Genomic DNA, 20,667 nt, shown 5'->3' on the forward strand with positions numbered 1-20,667 from the left:
ACTTTTACCCTCTGGAGACCTGAGTTTAAATTTTTGACTTAAATCTTTATATTGTAATACATTTGGCATTTACAACCCTTGTCCATATCACGAAACCATCAGGCAGTCTGATATTTATGGGGTGTGTTCTCTAGAATGATTCCAGACTGAGAGAGTTTTTGTAGTAAGATAAGATTATGAGGCACAGCAGCAAAGAAGAAATTAACTTAGCTATGACCTAATTTAAGGTGAAACTTTGCCCTGTATTCATCTTAAAAGAAAACTATGCCTGCCCTGCACCTTTAATTTAAAGGATATAGCTAATGAAGACATTTATATATGTCTTCATTACTTATTTTTTCTCACTGAGAACATTTCACGTCTGTTACAATTACTTAGGTCCTCATTTCTAAGTTTCAGTGATAATTGAAGAAACTGAATACAGACCACATTTATGACACTAATGTTAACAATGATTTTTTTTATAAGTTCATTTCTCTAGATAGAAGGCGTGAAAACTGTATTTCAAAATGTTTGCAGCACCCCCTGCTGGCTATATTGTAGCACTTCATAAATAAATATAGCATCTTTAGATACTGCTCAATAATACTTTATACACACCATTTCTCTTTGGAGTTATTTTTATTTAGAAATACTTTCATTAGCATGCAATATAAAATAGAGTTGAAATTTTAAGTGAAGGCAATTTGCTTTATGAATTTTCAATTGATATTTGAATGGTGCTTATCCTTCTAGGCAATATAATAATGTACTTGTTGGAGACAAATTATTTGCTATAACCTTTTTACTAATATTTCAGATGAAATTCAGTGGGGGAGAGAGATCTCCCTTGTTTTATTGTATAATGCCACCATGAGCATCCTTTGTACATAAATCTCTGTGCACATTTATTATATGCTAAACACAAACCTTGCAATATTCATGAAGCTTTAAGAAGAGCACTTTGAATCTTGAAAGATATGCTCTGAGGAAGGGTTGGGGGTGGTGAGGACCTAAGAGTTATAATAGCCGTAAGGACCCCGATCGTGCTTGTTTGTCTCACCACTGTGATTCCGTGATCTGAAGTGCGTTAGTGAACCCTCTAAAGGGCTTTCTATCTGGAAAAAAAGTAATTATTTAAGTGAGGAATAATCCTCTAGTTAGTGCCATATGAAGTGACAGCCATTGAATTTCAGTTTCTCAAGAAAAAAATTCAAAAATGCTGAACTAACTGAGCAAAGATCATTTCCTAAGTGGCAAGTTAAGCTAAGTGACAGAAAATTTAGGGCTACTGTTTATAAAAATGGAGCACTTTTTCAGTGGAATCATGCCCTAATTTAAAGATAAATTTATCTTCTTTAAATAAAAACATATCTTCCTGTTCTATATAGACCCTTCATTCACTATTTTAGCAAAAATTTATGGAGATTGCACACAGTGTTCCCACGGTGTTTTATGTTCTTCATTTTCACGCTGTATTGTAATTGATAGTTTACTTGTTTGTTTCCCACACTGGGTGCTCAGTGCTCATTGAATGGATTTAATGGTGGGTGGGTGGAAGGATGGATGTTGAGTCTAACAAGACTGAGGGTAGAATCTTAAAGAATCACCCATGGCCTTTAATGGTCTTTTGATTTCTGCAATAATTGCTCTCTTTTGTGTGTATATGTCTTTGAGTGTGTTTTTTGACAGACTACACACACACATGGATGTTTTAAGTACTATTAGCTGATTTTATTTTCTAATAAAACATTCATCCAAAGAAATGTAGTATTCTGCATCAGTAGAAAGTCTTAATCATAGGCTATTTGAGAAAAATTGTAGCTTATTAGTCGCACACTTATTATAACACAGTCTTAAAAGCTAATGATTGACTTTTTTAAGTTAAAGTTCTGTGGTTCTAAATTTCTGTGGTCCTTGTGTAACAAAGATGTATAATTTATTAGTACATGCTAACATGGTGTTAACGTGATGATTAATACATGAATTTGCATAAGTAAACAATGTTAAAACAATTTATTTTTGTAACATTTCTCTCTACGATAATGGTACCTTTACTAATTTTATCACTCCTTTATGGCGATGTAAAATCAATCTAGTGAATTATCACAAAATCAATATTAACATAGACCCTAATTAAAAATCTAAGCCTTTTTGCATGTTATACTCTAGAGCTTAAGTTTCGTTTGTCATATATGAAGTTATTGTAAGATATATTGCAGAGTAACAGAAAGTAGTTTTACTTCTAGCTATATCTGCTGCCTTTAATGTTGGAAGTAAATTCATAGAATCTGTTTAGACCTCTTAAAATGACTGTAGAAGTCATGAACTAGCTGGTTTTGGCATGTACCTTGATTTAACAAATGAGGAAACTGGGGCCCAGAGAGATTAGGTGAAACTTTCCAAAGTTCTGGTGCCTGAGCTACATTTCCTGATTAACCACCCAGAGTTTTTCCACATCGCTTCCCATGTAGAGGATAGAAAATAAAATTATCTTATCAAATGGCCAGGAAGGGTGTTTTGCTGAATTAATTAGCTTGTAATGTGTCTGAACTATGTGTAACATTTTCATATTTTTCTTTATTGCAGAATGCAAAGTATGGCGAAATCCGTTAAATTTATTTAGGGGCGCTGAATATAATCGGTAAGCATTTTGACAGCTTGGGAAACAAATGGGTCTAGTTCAGAGAGCAAAGACAGCAGCAAATGTTTTTGCTGGTTCATTTAAGGGTCATTGTAACAGTCTGTTCAGTGCTTCCATTTTTTGATACTCTCCTTAAATGTTTTGATTTTTCTGTTTTATAAGTATTTTAGCATTGGAATTCAGATAATGTACAACAATGTGTAGTTTTTAGAAATTTTCTATTACAGCTATTCTTTTCATTATATATTATACAATCAAAATATTTTGAAGCTTACATGGAATATGGTTATAAAGATACCACAAAAGTTATATTGAAATTTAATTTTGCAGAGTAATTAGGCAAATCAGAATTTTCATGGCTTTTGGGAAATGTCTATTCATAATACTAATTAGGGAGGTTTTCATTAGCTAGTGCTAGTAAAATTTTAGGACAAAAATATAGGGGAAAATGTTGAACTTCTTTCCTGCTGATATACCTCCTAAAGGGAGATGAGAACGATTTTTTTAAAATATTTTTTTATTTATTGGTAAAACTGTTTTAGTACTCAGTTAATGGTTTATAGTTGAACTTCTATGCAGCTTAATATTTTGTAGATCTTGCTTTTCTCTCTCAAAAGTGTCTGACCATTTTATTTCCTCTTTACAGGTACACTTGGGTGACAGGACGAGAGCCTCTGACTTATTATGACATGAATCTCTCTGCCCAGGACCACCAGACATTCTTTACTTGTGACTCGGACCATCTGCGCCCCGCAGATGCAAGTATGAGAAATCCTTCAGATAGTTGCTGAGTGGGAGACCTTCTTGGTTTGTTTTAAGTATCAAGGTTGCTACTTTTAGAATATCTGCTCTACGGAAACCTCAATGAATAAAATATTAAATTGAAGATGACTGGTAGAACCCAGAATTCTGATACTTAAGTAAAGGCTTTATCACATTGAAGTATTGATGTAGAAATGAGTCCCCTTATTATAATTTAAAATATCATTTTAAAAAATATACCAAAGTTGGATTTACATATTTTGAAGAAATATGAATCTTATGTGAAGCTAATTAAATGTTTGGTGGAAATAGAGTGAAAGCTCATGTCTCTTTGATTATATTCTAGTTAGAAGTTGGGATTTAGTGAATCTAAATGATTAATAAATATATTGTGGTGATTTATATGCCTGTTTACAGATTCACTAGCATTGAATGGGGGCATGGCCTTGGCTATTGGAATCCATATTTGTTTTCCATCCTGGAAAAGACTTAGTTTAGCATGCATTTGATACTGCTTGAGTTCCAAATAACCTTACTGATATTTTTTTTATGTTCCAAGCTTAAGGAAACTAGATGAAAAAAAATCTTTAAAAAGAATATGTTCATATTCCTGAGAAACTAAGTTAGGAGACAGAAATTTGTAAAACAAATTAGATAAGGAGACTGTTACTCTTTTTTAAGAGGTGCACTTTGCCATGGTAGAACATCCTAGTACAATAAATATTCTAAGCATTGAGCTTCCCACAATATATTCACAAACTTCTCTGATATATAAAAACTGGGTTTGCAGCAAACTTTGGGAGCAGGTACATGTGTTAACAAAAGCCTCCAGCTTTTTTTCCTGATCCAACTCATAATTCTTCAAATAGTTTTAAAATGTTCTAATATCCAGAGCTTGTAGCAAGTGTTTGGGAAAATGACCAATAGAAATTATGTTGTGTCTAAGTAGAAGGAAGAGATTAGTAGCAATGTCATCTCAAAATGTATAAAATAATGTATGTTCTCTAACAACAAATGTCATTAATGAGCAAAAAGGAATATTAAGTTTCTGTTAGAGTGCCTTCTCTTTTCTTGATTAAGACATCTTAATCAAGGTTAAGTCTAAGGTTATAAACTATGGATTAGTCTATAATATTTAGATATGTAGTTTCATGAGCACAAGAAAGGTTTGATATCAGTAATTGAAGGACAATGGAATAGCAAATTGGAATGTATTTGTGTGACTTTGGAGATTTGGGCTGACCCTCTTGATAAGTGAAATATTCTCTTGTAGTTCAAGCTGAAAGTTATTAATTTAACTGTTGTCTTGTATTGAGTCTTCCTAATTATGTGTATTGATTATCTTGCTTTCTTCTTTTTTTCTAAAATAGTAATGCAGAAAGCCTGGAGAGAGAGAAACCCCCAGGCTAGGATTTCTGCAGCTCATGAAGCCTTAGAGATAAATGAGTAAGTGGGGAAAATCTTGCTTTTAAAAAGAAAATCTCATCCTTTGCTGAATGTAATCAGTTGTCGCTGATGGGTTACTCATATTAAACTATTCATTTGAACTTGAGGATTATTTTGGGGGATATTAATTTATAAAAAAAAATTTTTTTATCAAGGACATCTATGTGAAGGTGGTTTTAGTTATTTTAAAGAACAATTCAGTGGCTTTGCTATTTGACCGTAAATTAAATTCTTCAAGGGCTATCTGTGGGATATTGTGAGGACATAAAATAAATAGAGTTCTTTACATATCTAAAACATTTTGACAGGGAAATTTTCCCAGATGTAATGTCAACTGTGCCATCACATTTTCTAGGTAGAACTTCTGCTAGTGGGGAGAACATAATAAAAACGTAAGGTGAAAAAGTTACACTTTAAAAATATTTCAAGATCAACACAGAGATAAGAGGAAATGCCATCCTTAGCATCGTTAAACATTCTATGAGTTACCAAGGAAGGCTGGGAAATCTGTTCTGGAAATCTCAGAAAATGAGAAAGATTCTTAAAGTTGGAGTCATAAAAGCTCAGGGTTGGCAGAGACCTTAAAGGTCATTTAGCTCAACCACCCATCTGGTGCTTGAATCACCTCGACACTCTCCCTGCCAAGTGGTCATTGTTAAACTATTTTATGATTTTTCTGAAGAAGGTTACAGAATCTTCTTCAGAGGTCTTAGAAGAAAGATTCGCTTGAGAGTTGGGAATCCTGCCATTGTAACCTGTTGATCTATTTGATTTCTGGTTCTGTCATACAACATATTTATTTTCCAGTTTCTTGACATCTACAAATTTGATATGCCTGCCTTCTGTATGTCATCCGTGTTTCTGATAAAAATATCAGGATCAGGGATAGAACCCTGTGACATGATATATAGAAACAACCCTCCAGGTTCATGTCCTCATGAATCATCATCCTTTGGTATTGTTCAACCGATTACTAAGCCACCCAGTTATACTTCAGCATTTTGATCTTAAGAATGCCAGTTGTAGCTATGGATCTTTAATGTATAGTCAATCTATTAGAGTAAATTAAGCTAGCACAACCTGATTGATTTATTTTTGGTGAATTTAAGCTAGCTTCTAGTGTTCACTACTTCCTTTTTAAAATGCTTGGAAACCATCCCTTTAATAATCTATTAGAATATTTTTCCATATCACTGTTCTGTAGTTTGAGAAGTCTGCCTTCTTCCCCTTGGTGTACATTTTTACTACATTTGTCATCTCATCTTCTAGTACCTCTCCATTCTTCGTGATTCCTTAACTATCCACATAGAGCAATTCCATGGCCTGCCTACAAGGTCTGTTGGCTTCTTGGGATTGGCCTATCCTGGTACGATAATTCATTTAGAATAGATCAGTAATTTGCTATCTTACATCTTTTTCCCCTATTTAGAGTTTCATTTCTTCTCCCTTTTTCAGTCTGACAATCATTCTCCTTGATGGAGAAGCCAGGAACAAAATAGGTATTAGAGAATTTTGCTTTCTCTTTATTACCTGCTGCTACTAACTTTAAACTTTCCTTGTTTTGATGTTGTGTTGTTTGTCTTTTTTGCTTATTTATTTTTGTGATGGTTTTGGAGAAATAGTGTGGCGATAGGGCCTTAAACAGAATTTAAAAACATGGAATAGATGGTTGTCTTTAGCATTTTGTTTACTTTTGTCTTTGTTTTCAAGCTTTGGCTAGATTGGAGTTTTAGCTCTCCTGACGTTATTCTTATTAGCTCATGACACTCTCTTATAGTCCTTCATTACATGCCCTCTTATCATCTTTTTTTCCATCTCCTTTAAACTCTGACCTTGTGAGAGATCTCTGTGCAGCCGTATTGGTGACTTAATTGTCACCCCTCTCTTCTTCCCAAGAGGATCGTTTGTGATTGCAGTTACAGTTGGACATTTGGAAGCTGCCCAACCCTCTTAAACCATTTTTCCCTCTGAATCTCATGCCATTGAATCATGCCTCTTTTCTTTGAATTTTTTGAAGTCCACCTTACCCTCTTTGATTACCCTGAACTCCAGAATGACAGTAACTCTCTCTGAATGTTCCTATCAATTTTCATTTCACCAACTATTTTTTTCTTCTTGGTCAGAATTAGGTCCAGAGTTGAAGTTCCCCTAATTGCTTCCTCTACCATCTGGGAGATAAAATTGTTACCAAAGTAAGTCAAGAATCTGTCGGGTGCCCTACTTATAACCAAGTGAGACTTCTTCTAGCAGATATCTGGATGGTTGACACCCCCATCACCACACTTTCTTGCTTCTGTATGTGTATTGTGTTGTGACAAGGATGCATCATCTATATCTTCCATCGAGCTGAGCAGTCTGTTCTGTACTCCCCAACCATTAGCACTTCTATTGCTCTTTCCTTTCTCCTTCACTCACAAGCTCTTAGCATGTTTCTACCCCAGATTCATGAGTTTCCACATAGATGTATGTTTTCTTGGCCGGTAGTGCTACTCTGCCTCTCCTCCTAAGAAAGCTATTTGAAATATAAATAAACAAAGCAAGCAAGCTGGCCCCAACCTGTCTTGAGTTCCTAGCCCACCAGCTATAGTCTTATAGCTAATTCCTCTGATACTATGTCTACCACTCAGTATTATAATCTCAATTTTCACTTCATTACCCTTGACCCATATTTATATGTTGGCATCTGAAGCCTTAAGTATTCCTTCCTGATGCCTATCCCAGTTATTTTCTCCAGTGAACCCCTGGGCAGTTTCAGCATCATTATTGTTCTTCCAAGTCATATCTGCTGCCCTCCATAGTAATTGGTTTTATGATTTTTTTTCTGGGCATTTTTCTCCCTACCTCACCACATTCAGTTGAAAGCCCCATTGATCAATCCTGCCTGAAATTAGAAGGATTGGCTAAAGAATTTAGAAGACCCCTCCTCAAAGCTAAGATTAACTAGTAACCCTAAACGTCACATTAACTGTAAGTTCAGCCTCCTTTTCCTAGCTGGCTGTAGCAGTTTATGAATAGTCTAAGTAGCATTTGGTTTCACTTTCTGTTTATTTTTCTCTCTTGTGGTCTGATGGAGATTCTGATAAGTAGGGAAATGACCACAAGAGAGGCAGCGGAGAAGAAGGAAAGCAAAGGGATCTGTGCAGATTAGGACCTGTGTGGTCTGTTCTCGGCTCACTGTTTCCCTATTACATTCCCTTTCTCTGGCAGTTGGGTTGTTCTTACATGATTTGGAAGGTTTAAATTTTTCAGAGTTCCCCTTATTCATTAGTTAACTGCTTATCCTTCTTGGTTTCCTACCTTAGAGGGTTGTTGAAAGGCTTAAGTGAGACGATATGTGTTAAGTGCCTGGTACAGTGCTTAAGATACACTAAGCAACAAATGGTAGCTATTATTGTTAAAGACATGAGATTTAACTCTTGTTCACTGCTGAGGCTGAATCAAATTTTGAGCTTTTCAGAAATAACACTACCTGCAGGTTCTTCTAGTGTTCTTCTCTGACATAGAGAATCAGTGCTAACTGTAATGAGATGTTGAAGTGCTATTTTTTTCAATGAGTAACTTACTTGATTTAATGAATTTCTCATTCTGAAGAAAATTTTAGATTAAAGAGAATCTGTGTTTAGTAAACAGAAGTAAACTTATATATAGTACCTCTAACTTTGAGTGTTGGAAGTAGATATTTAACAGCTATTCTCATTGCCATCGTTAGTTGACATCTGTTGAGCATGTACCACATGCTGGCTACTGTACTGAGCACTTTACATGCATCACCTTACTTACCCTTCACAGCAACACTGTGAACAAATAGATTCTATGTTGTTCTCCACCAGGGAGGCAGAGTAATAACTTGCCCAAAATGACACACTAATAAGGGGCAGAGTCCATATGTGAGCCCTATGTGCCTAACACTACGCATTCTACCTCTCAAGCTAAAATACAGACATTTCTTTTGTACCATTATTTTGTGTCAACAACTATGAACAGGGGTGCATGAACCAGTTGGCCACTCTGCATGTTTTGATGTAACTCCTTGCCCTTCTGCATGCACTCCCACAGCTGTTAGGATGTCCTTGGATTTGTAATTGATGGTGGCTATTATTTGAATGAACAGGTGTGCAACTGCTTATATTCTCTTGGCTGAAGAAGAAGCAACAACCATTGCTGAAGCAGAAAAGCTGTTTAAGCAGGCCCTGAAGGCTGGAGATGGCTGTTACCGGCGTTCTCAGCAGCTACAGCATCATGGATCCCAGTATGAAGCCCAACATAGTAAGGTTCCCTTGAGGTTGACGTGTTGGGGGATCAGAACCGTAACATGATTCATCAGAGCAAATTTTTAGGCCAGTTCAAAATGTGATTCTTCTGGATGAAAATAAATATTGGTATTTACTTTTCTTTGTTTTTATTAATTTTTTCCTTTCCATGAGAGCACAGTACATAGTTATGGCTTCCTTACTGTTCACATTAATGTTCAGATTCTCTTTCTTGCCCGCAGAGTTCTAATAGAAATAAATGGTAATAACCTTTAATGGTAACCTTTTTTCTCCCCAGAATTCTTATATATTTCTGTTTATCATTTGCTTCTCTGCCCCATAACTTTAAGTCCTAATTGGAAACAGGATTTAAATTAGAGTTAGTGTTATCAAAGGTTTTATCTTATGGGTCTTCTACAGCATGGGTTGAAATAGGACACTTAAGAAGACAACAGTTATTGGTGGTTTTCTCAGTATTAGCTCTTCTTTAGGAAGCATTGGTGTTTGCTTCCAGAGAGAAAGAGCTATGAGTTCCTGATTATTTATCTTTTCTATATTAAACATAATGGCTTCTTTTATTTAAGATAAATGTCTCTTTAAAATGAGACCTTTCACTTCAGTACGCTAAACTCAGAGTCAGTGATATTTTGGGGGAATGGTATAAAAACAAGACAACAAAATGGTTTCTGAAATTTCCTGAGCCCCTTGACTTGTCAGTTTGTTGGTTGTTTAAGCAGAAATTTAGCAATCCTTGTGGGGAGGGAATGTTTTCATTGTCCAAACAAACTTTGGGTTGTTTCCTTAACTTAAAGTGGAATTTCTCTTACCTCATTTCTCCCTCCTGCATCTTGGAGAGTAGGGGTGTATCTCCTTTATATTTGAGATTATAAAATTAAATTTTAGTATTAAATTTGGATTTGGTGCAGACACTGAGTGCGTTAGTGCCTATGACTAAGATACAGCGAGACCTTTGCATTGTAGCCTGTGTATACACAACCCATCAATACACAGGTTTTAATTTTTATTTTGCAGTAAGTGTATATGTTAATCAAGTCTCTAATCACGATCTAAATCTTGGTTTTTAAAAAAAATTATGTATAAAGTGAATTTTGAAGACATATGTAGTAAATATTTTGTGAACTAAATGAGGATTAATACATAAAATTACATAACTTAATAATATAACAAGAAATTTTCTTTATTTCTTTTCTTCTGTAAATTAAATCCTTTCAACTTGCTGCCTAAAGCTATCCAAAAATTATAATCACATCTTTAAAATAATTTGTAGGTACTTGGCAAATTTTCAGCACACATCTTGTTCTCATTGTTTAAAACTTGAAATGTTAGGACTTCAGTCTTAACATCTTTTAATAGTTGCATATTATACATGTATTTAATCTATAACAGGTGTGTCATATTTTTCTAAAGCATGGTAATTTTATTGAGGATTAAGCACATGCATGTTCTCACTGGTCTGGAAACATATCCAAAAAGACATATAATTAAATAAAAGATTAAGATGAGAAGTTGTTAATGTACTTTTTAAGAGCCATTTTAGTGACTATTATTATAACTATTTAACTTGTCAATGCTTTCTCTAACACTAGGATAGTTTTTCATTTTGTTGCATACTCTATTGTCATATCTGGAATGTGTTATATTGCCATCTAAAATCGACTGCTTTGGGGACCTGGAGATGATTATGATGTCACTAGTGTTAGGGAAAGAATAATATAAAACAGAAGTTCAAGATGAGGCTTCTCCAGACTTAATGTCAAGAAGGAAAAAAAATAGTTCATCAGGATGCAACCTGAGATTCACCTCTTTGCATCTTCACCAAAAGCATGCACACTTGAAGAATGTGGAATTCTTGCTTGTAAACCATGTGCAATGTGGGTATGTTCATTTTCCCAGCACTTTGTGGCAGATGATTTTATTTATCAAGTATTCAACATCCTAACTCAAAAGCATGAATTAGGTAATCAGTCACATGATTTGACCTTTGGAAGTCTAAGTACTTTGACTTTACTGTGTATGGTGTTCTAGTATTAGCAAAGTTGTCAGTGCTCCTGGCAGTAAGGAAAAGCCAAGGAGCAGTCTGTTCTCTCTGAGATTTTCCTTTAAAAGTGTGGCAAATGGGCCTCTGCAATTTTTTCTTGCTGCTCAGCTGAAAGCTCATGTTTTTTAAAATTTTGGTGTTTTATATCTCCCTCTTCAGGACGAGACACCAATGTCTTGGTCTACATCAAAAGAAGGCTAGCAATGTGTGCCAGAAGACTCGGGAGGACCAGGGAAGCAGTGAAAATGATGAGAGATGTGAGTTTTAATTTGTCTTTGGGATCAGTGGCAATGCACCTGACTTAGAGAAGGAGGAGCCCACTGAATGCCATAGCTGGGAGTATCACTGATGGTGTCCCATGGGTGCTGGAGCCAGACTGTCTGGGGTTCATCTCTAGCTCCCAACTTGCTAGATGTGTGATCTTGGACAAGTTACTCAACTTCTCTGTGCCGTGTTTCCTCATCTGTAAAATGAGGATAACAATAACAATACAATAATAATAACAATTACCACTTAGGAGTGTTGCAAAGATTAAATGAGATAATACATGCAAAGCTTTTAATAGAGTGGCTGGTATATTAAAGAAATTTCAATAGATGCCATTATTATTAAACTTTTGGGGCTGTAGCCAGAAGCCAAGAATGAGATCAGCCATTTAAGCTGACTGACTTCTTTTTGTAGCTGTTAGGAAGATTTGAATAAACTATGGGTCGAGTTGCTACCCTCAAACTGAATAATATTATGATCTAATCTTATTGTAGTCATTTCGAGCATTTTCCTAGATTCTTGAATCAGGATATTTTATTAGCAGTAGTCTACATAAGAAGAGAGGAAATAGGTGAAAGTTCTAAAACAAAGGAGAACCAAGAGAGATTATTATGTAACTTTAAATCAAAACAGTGGTTTTAAGGGAAAACAGTGGGGGAACTTTTACTTCCACATTTTTTTAAAATAAGAAATGCTTTTTCATAAAGAACTAGCAGTGTAAATTGTATTTATAAGCCATTTTCTTTTTAAAAACCATCTCAGAAAACCTTTGTCAACGTTTCATTCTTCTACTGTCTTTGTGGATTAGCAGACATAGCTAACTGCCTGTTATAAAAATGAAAGAACCAAGGGGCAAGATATAAGTAGCATCTTGTCCAATTCTTGGCTTTTGGGTTTCACAACAGTACTTTGTCAACCTGGTGAGTCTTTTCTCAGTTTGTCTCTGGAACGGCAGTGATTCATGTGAATTCCCAGTTACTCTTTGGAGGCGGGGGCATGCACTCTAGGCCACCCCTGGTTATTTCTGCAAGCTATAGCATAATGTGAAGACCCCAGTGAGACCCAGGCATGGGTTCTGGCTACTCCATTAAATAGCCCTATAGCCCCCAGACCTGTGGAGAGGAACAAGTGGAAGAAGATCCTGAAATAACTCTGTTTGACTGAAGGTAATAAATGCTCCCAAAGGGGATCTCCTGGGATTAAATTCTTTTGGATGAAGGAAGAATTTAAAGAATGTTTGTTATATAGTGTAAGTGCTAATTTTAAGAAAAGTAAATTTCTGCAGAGACATGAACTTGCTTTCAAGCTTTTTAACTTGCAGAAATTCCATCATTCGATATAGCAAAGAAACTCTGCCAGTCCCTTTGGCTCTGAATGAGCTGAGAATTTTATGAAGGATGGGATATTTGTATATCTTAACTTGGTCCAGCCACATTCAGCCTTTTACAAGGTGTCTCATATTTATTGCCTCATCTTAACCTTAATTAGCTAGCCGGGACAGGCATGCATGGAGGAGCCGATTTTGGTGATTTTCTTTATAATATGCTTAAACAACTTCTTAGGAAAAACAAACTCGGGTGATTTTAGTTCCAGTTTTTTCTATCCGTCTCATTCTGATTATCATCATTTTTAGTATATACATATAAAATTTCATATGATTAAAACAAATACCTCTTTACTGTGGTTTGATTTTTGTTTAGCATTGTTTTGTATTAACAATTCCATGTATTGACCTAGACCAAATATAGATCTTGAGGGAAAGTCTGGGATGCAGTGGAATAAATGCTGGGCCGGGAGTCAGAAAACCTGGATGTGAATCTCAGCTTTGCTCTTCACTAGCTTTGTGACTCAGGGCAACTAACCTCCCTTTTGTGAGCTTTTCACTCATCTTCTGTAAATTGGGGATAATGACTCTAACCTAAAAAGGTATTTGAGGGAGTGATGGGGAGAATGGAATGGGAGAGAATGTGAAAACACCAACATATAATAGACATTCTTACAATTTTTTTCCATTTTTTTCTCCATTCTGTAAGTATGCCTTAATTTACTTGACCATTCCCTTGATGGATATCTGGGCGTATTTCTGACTTTTTGTTTTTGAGTGAATGAGTTAGTCAAGCAGTCTTTCTCTCTACATATGTGTATATACACACACACATACACATATATGTTTATATGTGTGTGTGTGTATCTGTATTTATATGTGTTTGTTTCTTGGGTTACTTTTCTAAAAAAAATCTGTCATCTCATTAGAATACTGATACATGTTGCCTTTTGACTGGGTTTATAGAGCATCCAGTAGATGCGGGCCCTACTGTTATAATAGTCCTATCCGGACACTGTCAGACATGGTGGAAATGGGTTTTGAAGAGAAGTATTCAAAGTGCTTTTTCCTTCAGAACCTCCTGGCACCCCAAGTGGAGAAGGTGAGGTTGAGGACCCCTCTCTCTGTTAAAGCTGCAGCTGGTCTCAGCCTTGCAGGAGACAGTTGTTGCTCGGGCCTGACTCCTCTCAGGTCATGGGTCATGCATAAACGGGGACTTCTATTATAGGTTTGCTCCTTTAACAACATGCACATAAACCATCTTGCTGGAAAACTTCCTGTGATAAAACAGCACACTAGATTCCAGGCAGTCTGCTGATAAAATGTTTAGGCAGGAGGACCTAATTTTTCATTAAGACACAGCCATCCTCTTGCTATATGCATTAGGTGAATCTTTCCTGGAGCAGATTTTAAAGTGGAAATAGAAATGCTGGAGGCAGAATGCCTTCCATGTAGAAGGTAGACTCTTCAAAAAATTTCTCTGGAAACCCCTTAAGGAAGGGAAAAACTGTTAATTGGTGAGATATCCTGAAAGAGAATGAAGGAAAATTCCGGAAAGGCCAGCTGTAGATGATTATGGGTCTAATAAAATATTGATACTGTAAGTGAAATGTTGATGAGATAAGAACACATCAGCTCCTTAAATGTCAAGATTCATGGCTTCTCATTTTTTAAAGCAACACCTTCACTATTTTGAATTCCCAGAATGTTTTCCCAAAAACTCACTTTAGTTAGCTTCCTTTTGCAATCAAGAATATGGAAGCATCGTACTGAAGAAGTGTTTTGGCAGTGAGTAGAGCAAAGAGAACATTCTGGTTTTTGAACTTTACTGTAAGGTATTATTTATTATTCATATTAAAAGAATTGCATTTTCTGCTTTCTTAAATTTAAAGAAAAGTCTTTTTGCTTGTTCTCAGTTTTGGTAATTTTGCCTCTAACATTTGATACATAATTTCTTTTTTTTTTTTTAAGTATTTTGAGATTTTTTTTTTTTTAAAAGATTGGCATCTGAGCTAACATCTGTTGCTAATTTTTTTTTTCCTTCATCTTCTCCCCAAAGCACCCCAGTTTATAGTTGTATATTCTAGTTGTGAGTGCCTCTGGCTGTGCTATGTGGGACACCACCTCAGCATGGCCTTATGAGTGGTGCCATGTCTGTACCCGGGATCCGAACCAGAGAAACTCTCAGCTGCTGAAGCAGAGTGCACGAACTTAACTACTCGGCCACGGGGCCGGCCCCGTCATTTTCTTTTTAACTTTTACCATTTAGCTAGCTAGCCTCAAGTTTTTCCTCTATCTTTCGCTGGCCCTATTTGAGTAGATTTGGAATAGAATTCATAAGGCTGACTGTTTGATCTGGCCCCTTAGCCATATTGGGTCAGAACTGGTATAGGTAACTGAGATGGATGGGATTGTTTGCCCATGAAAGAACCCAAAAGCTCCTCTTGCCTCAGGTCACTTGGTCTAGAGCAGGGTTTCTCAATCGTGGCACTATTGACAATTTGGGCTATGTGATTCTTTGTTGTGGGAGGCTGTATTATGCATTGTGGGATGTTTAGCAGTATCCCTGGACTTTACTCACTAGATGCCAGTAGCAACCTGTCCCTTTGTTGCTCCTCAGTGTGACAAAAAAAAAATGTCTCTAGACATTGCTAAATGTCCCCTTGGGGGCAAAATTGTTCCGTGTTAAGAACCACTGGTCTAGAGAATCCTGAGGTGAGTAGATCTGTTTCAGGGCAGATATTGGGTTTTTATTCACTTTAGTTGTTAGAAATCTGAACTCCCCCTCCTCTGGGCACAAGCCTCTAAAGCATCCCTAGAGTTAATCAGTTCCTACTAGAACCCTTGATGGGGAACTGGCTGGTTTAGGGGGTGGTTTGTCTTAGATGAGGTTCCCTGAAGAGGCATCCCAGAGCTTGAAGAGTAAATGAACTTGAAGGTGTTGGTGGGGTCCTGGTTGGACGGATGGGAAAGAGAGAGAGGAGAATGTGAAGGCTTGGTGTGGGCTAGTGATCTTCCTTGCTCCTTATGCGTGCTTCCAGATCATTGTCTACCTCTCTTCCCTAAAATCTGTAGCTCCTTTGAGAGTTGACTATAGGCTCTCAGACTTCATCACCTGTTTCCCCTCCTTTTTGTAGTTTTCTGCAGACTTCTGAGTCATTCTCCCTCATTCTTGTTTCGCTTGCTCTTTCTCTGCAGCACTACCTCTTTCAATATCCTGGCCTCTCATTTGACACAGCTCATCACAACCTTCTTGAAACATTTTATTTACTTGATTTTAGGTAACTGTGATCTCTTAGTTCTCCTAAAATCTCACAGTCTCCCTCCTGGATTCTCCTCATCTTCCTGACTTCCAAAATTTGCAGTGGCTCCTGGCCAGTCCTAATTCTTCTTTTCTGTCTCCATCTACAACCCTGGATGACCACACTCAGACTCAGAGTTTTAAATCCATCTAATGGCTGACATACATTTCTATAGTGTTTACTGTGTTCTAGGCATTATTTTAAGTGCTTTACAAATATAAACTCAGTTAATTCTCATAACAACCCTCTACATAGGTGCTTGTTCAAGGTTACACAACCAGTGATGAATATTTCTGAGTGTGGTCTACCAGTCATCTGCATCAGAAGTGCCCAGGGTGCTAGTTGAGTACCTACCTCATAGGGTTGGTATAGGGATTAAATGGAATAAACTATTCAAAGCACTTGGCACAGGACTTTATGAATAATAAGTACTCAGTTAGTGTTACTGTTCTTATCATTATTGTCCAAGATACATTGTTAACTGAAAAGGATAGATGCAGATATTAGGTATAGTTTGATTCCATTTTTTCAATTAAAAATAGATGCTGATATCAACCAAGGGTTCTCAAACTTTTTGGTCTCAGAACCCCTTTAAGATTGTTAAGCACCCCAAACTTTTGTTTGCGTGGGTTTATCTATTGTTTACCATTTTTGAAACTAAAACTGAGAAATTTTTGAAATATTTATTTATTCATTTTAAAATAAGAATTGCAAATATATTACATGTTAACACAAATAACATTTTTATGAAAAATAACTATATTTTTCAAATGGAAAAGTTTGTGAGAAGAGTGACATTGTCTTTTGACTTTTGCACATCTCTTTAGTGTCCAGCTGAGTAGGAGATGATTGGAGACTGATATCTGCTTCTGCATTTCGTCTGTTGTGATATCACTCAGCATGTGGCCTGTGGCAACGCCCCTGTGTGTACTCACAAGAGAGTGCGAGTGAAAAGTCAAAAAACATATTATTGTTATGAAAATAGTTTTAACCCGAGGACCCTCTGAAAAGGTGTCAGGGACCCCCAGGGCTTCCTTGAGAGCCGCTTACATAAGCATAAGAAAAAACCTTGAAATAGAAAGTTGTTAGCAGTAAAATTATAACTTTCTACTTTTTGAATTTATCTAATGTATTTATCTAATGTTAAATTATTATAATAAGTGTGTTATTCTTACTCTTTATAATGATAAAAATAAAATTTAAAAATAAATACTGAAACTACTTTTAAAAAAGCAAAATCGTGAATGCAAAAGGGTGGAAAATGGGGTAGACACAGGGAAATGTGGATATCAAGGAAAAAATCCACCCACCTAAAATTTTAGCTTAAAACCCACCTGTGACTTATTACCAAGTGTATTCATTTCCTGGGGCTGCCGTAACAAAGTACCAGAAACTGGATGGTTTAAAAAAGGGGAATATATTCTCTCAGAGTTCTGGAGGTCAGAAGTCTGAGATCAACTTCAAATCAACTGATTTGATTTCAGAGGGAATGGGCAGGGCCATACTCCCTGTGAAGGCTCTGGAAAAGAATCTTTTCTTGCTGGTAGTCCTTGGCATTCCTTGACTTGTATGCACATCACTTCAGTCTCCCCCTCTGTCTTCACATGGCGTTCTCCTTGAGTATCCATGTCTCTGTGTCCAAATTTCCATCTTCTCATAAGAACACCATTCATATTGGATTTAGAATTGGATTTATGACCTCATCTTAACTTGATTACGTCTGCAAAAACCCTGTTTCCCAATAAAGTCACATTCCCAGGTACAGAGGGTTAGGACTTCAACATATCTTTTTGGGGGACACAGTTCAACCTGCAATATCGGGTCATATATAAAAGCAAATATAGATACTCTGTATTTAATTTCATTCTTTCTAAATGTCACTAACTATATCAGGTCAGCTGAAGACATGTTTTATATACCTTTGGTCATGATAAACCTATTCTCAGCCTAGGGAGTAAAGATTATAACTGCTAACCATCCTTCTTGTGTTCTTAGTCATGACTCTTTATAAAAAATAATCAGAGGAAGCTATAGTTACCTCATCCCTGGGCTTGTATCCTTCCTGCATTTTCAGCATCTTCTCTAGGATTCCCAGTTGAGAACTGGAGGGTTTTCAGTTTTTATTATCAAGTTACATAATGAGTATTACTATGAGCCAGACAGTCTGCTAAGAAGTTTACATATACCAACTCATTTCATTCACACACAACATGGGTGTCCTATTAAAGTACAAAAATAATTTGTAGTCATTGTAACAAGTCAAAGAATAAGAAAGTTATGTCTACAGTGCCATCTCACTGAGGTTGCCAACACTCCGAGTTCCATGTATGTCTTTCTACCCTCTTCTCTTTGCTCCTACAAATACAAACCTGATCATGTGAGGATTTTGAGCAAAGTTGATTTGTATCTTAACTAAGTTTCCATGCAAGAATTAAGGCTTCATGGGGATGCTCAATTTCTGAGCGTCTTCTGTGGGGGCTCCCTCACTAAAGAAAATATACAAGTTTTGAGGTAATGTAATGCCATTTTCCTTGAAGGCTTTTTTCACAATTATTTTATTCTTATTCCTAATTTTTATCTCAAATCACTTATTTGTGTGATCCCTTCAGTATAGAGAGATTAGGGCTAAATGAAGAGAGAGAGAGAGTTTTTTGAGCTGGATTTTAAAAGTGTACAAAAGTATAATTGAAGTGCACTAGATTTGAGCTTCTTGAGTGCTGGTATGATGTTTGGTTTTCTTTTGTGTCCTTTCCAGCACACTGAACAGTAGTATCTTATAGACAGACACAGTCAATAAAATATTTGAAAAGGTGAATCAGAGCTGTGGCATACTAATTCCCAGATAGCACTTTGCATTTGTGACCTTTGATGCCCAGCTTCTTGTTGACTATGATGTCTCTATGTTACTGGTTTACTACTACTGATTTTCTACCTTCGTTAGAAATGATAACATTTATTTTTTAATTAATGTAAATTAAAATAAGTTCTATTGAGAAAATTATTGTAGATGTTCATTATGTATCCGTTTTAGGTCATTAGAGGTGTCCTAGGATGTGAACAATTGACCTTTGAGCAGTAGTTTAATAGTGTTAATAGTAAGAGGATGCCCTTTAGGTGATTTGTGAAGAGAAGCACCTCTAATGAAGGCATTCTTTAGGAAATAGACACCTCTGGGACTAATCAAGGCCTTTGGAGCATTAAGGACTGTTGATTTGCATTTTTGCCTACTTATGTTTATGAGGAGAAATCTTCATGAAATCAGTGATTTGTAAAAGAGAGCTAGTTGCTCTTCCCAAATTGTTTTTAAAATTTATTTTAGGGAATATTCTGCAGGGGAAATTTTGTTCTTCTTGCAGAGGTAAAAAGATCTTTTTAGGAGGAAAATAAATGACTATTTTGGAGGGTAATTTCTATTCCTTTTTTTCTCTTTTTCCTCCTTTTCTTAATCTTCTAGTTTTGTTCCTTTCTTCTCTCTGCCTTTCCATTCCACAAGTCACATTATTTCCCACTTATCAACATTTACTTATTTTTCTTAAAATTGTCATGGATTATTATGGATAACTTGGTTGATGGTTTAATTTAGAAGATGTTAAATTGATTGTTGAAGGAAGTAAAGTACCATTATGGGGGATGGAAGGGTAGTATTTTAATACAGTCAGGCAACCAAGTGTCACTTGAATACAGTTGCTTTCAAGCTTTAGGATAACCAGATGTATCATTGAACTAAAGACAAAATATACAGTGAAATATGTTAATTCATAGTAAGTGTTCTTGAAGTGATTGTTGGCATGTTTCCAGATTCTGTTTTTGCTATACTTAGAAATAAAGAAAAAAATGAATCCTAAAAGCAAATGCAATAAAAATAATAACTCACTCATCTTTAAAATTCGACTTTATATGAATCCTTGCTTTTTTTTTAAATCATGATTTGCCTGATGTGTTGTTTAAGTTGACTGACTTAGTAAATTATTGGCAATTAGTGACTTATATAGAAAGGAAAAGCTTAATTAATAAGAGCAAATAATGGATTTATTAATTATTGATTTAACTTATTGCATCAGTAGTAATGAAGCACAGTTTTATCAGCATTGTACTCTGTATTCATTATATAAAGTGAAGAGCAGGTATTAAATAATCTCTGATGTGGATGAGAGTTTTAGCTAGAAATAGCATTGCTTTATTTACCATTAGGTATTGTCACGTACATGAAAGTCTTATGTGTGGCATAGTAAATACACGACTGATAACCTGAACTGTCACTATCAGGATTTTTGTACGTGGACCCACATTTTTCAATGTGGTGAGTGGTATCCACTGATGAACAGAGCCTTCAGTGTATGGGCTGGACCATGAGCAGTTCCAGACAGATGCCTGTCGTTTGGGAGATTGGCTTAGCTTCCCTCCTCCAAACTCCTGTTCTTGACTTCCTTTCCCAGGCATGCTGTGGAAAAATGATAAAGTAGAGCAGGATAAGGAGGATTAGGAAAGCCAGTGGGCAGAGTGTGGAGGCCATGGAAGTCACAATTTTGATAGGATGATCAGGTACATGTGATGTAGAAGGTGACATTTTACCAAAGGCCTTGAAGCAGGTGTGTGCGTGGTGTGCTCAAGTAATAGCAAAAGAGTCCCGGGTG

The 20,667-nt window shown here is 36.1% G+C and overlaps 1 protein-coding gene across 23 annotated transcripts in view; it reads left to right on the forward strand.

Moving 5' to 3' along the window:
* Positions 1-20,667, forward strand: part of ST7 (suppression of tumorigenicity 7) — a 257,458-nt gene that overhangs the window by 157,089 nt on the left and 79,702 nt on the right. For 14 of the 23 annotated variants that reach the window (XM_070264227.1, XM_070264225.1, XM_070264208.1 and 11 more), the window contains 5 exons: positions 2,569-2,623; positions 3,270-3,385; positions 4,756-4,831; positions 8,943-9,097; positions 11,300-11,397. In XM_070264227.1, the coding sequence (XP_070120328.1) occupies positions 3,313-3,385; positions 4,756-4,831; positions 8,943-9,097; positions 11,300-11,397 (402 nt within the window). In that variant the 5' untranslated portion in view covers positions 2,569-2,623; positions 3,270-3,312. Of the gene's footprint in view, positions 1-2,568; positions 2,624-3,269; positions 3,386-4,755; positions 4,832-6,954; positions 7,024-8,942; positions 9,098-11,299; positions 11,398-20,667 lie in introns of all 23 variants that reach the window. The other 9 variants (XM_070264207.1, XM_005609177.4, XM_070264213.1 and 6 more) reach the window with 1 other exon arrangement.

Source organism: Equus caballus, chromosome 4, assembly GCF_041296265.1.
Source record: "Equus caballus isolate H_3958 breed thoroughbred chromosome 4, TB-T2T, whole genome shotgun sequence".
NCBI lineage: Eukaryota > Metazoa > Chordata > Mammalia > Perissodactyla > Equidae > Equus > Equus caballus.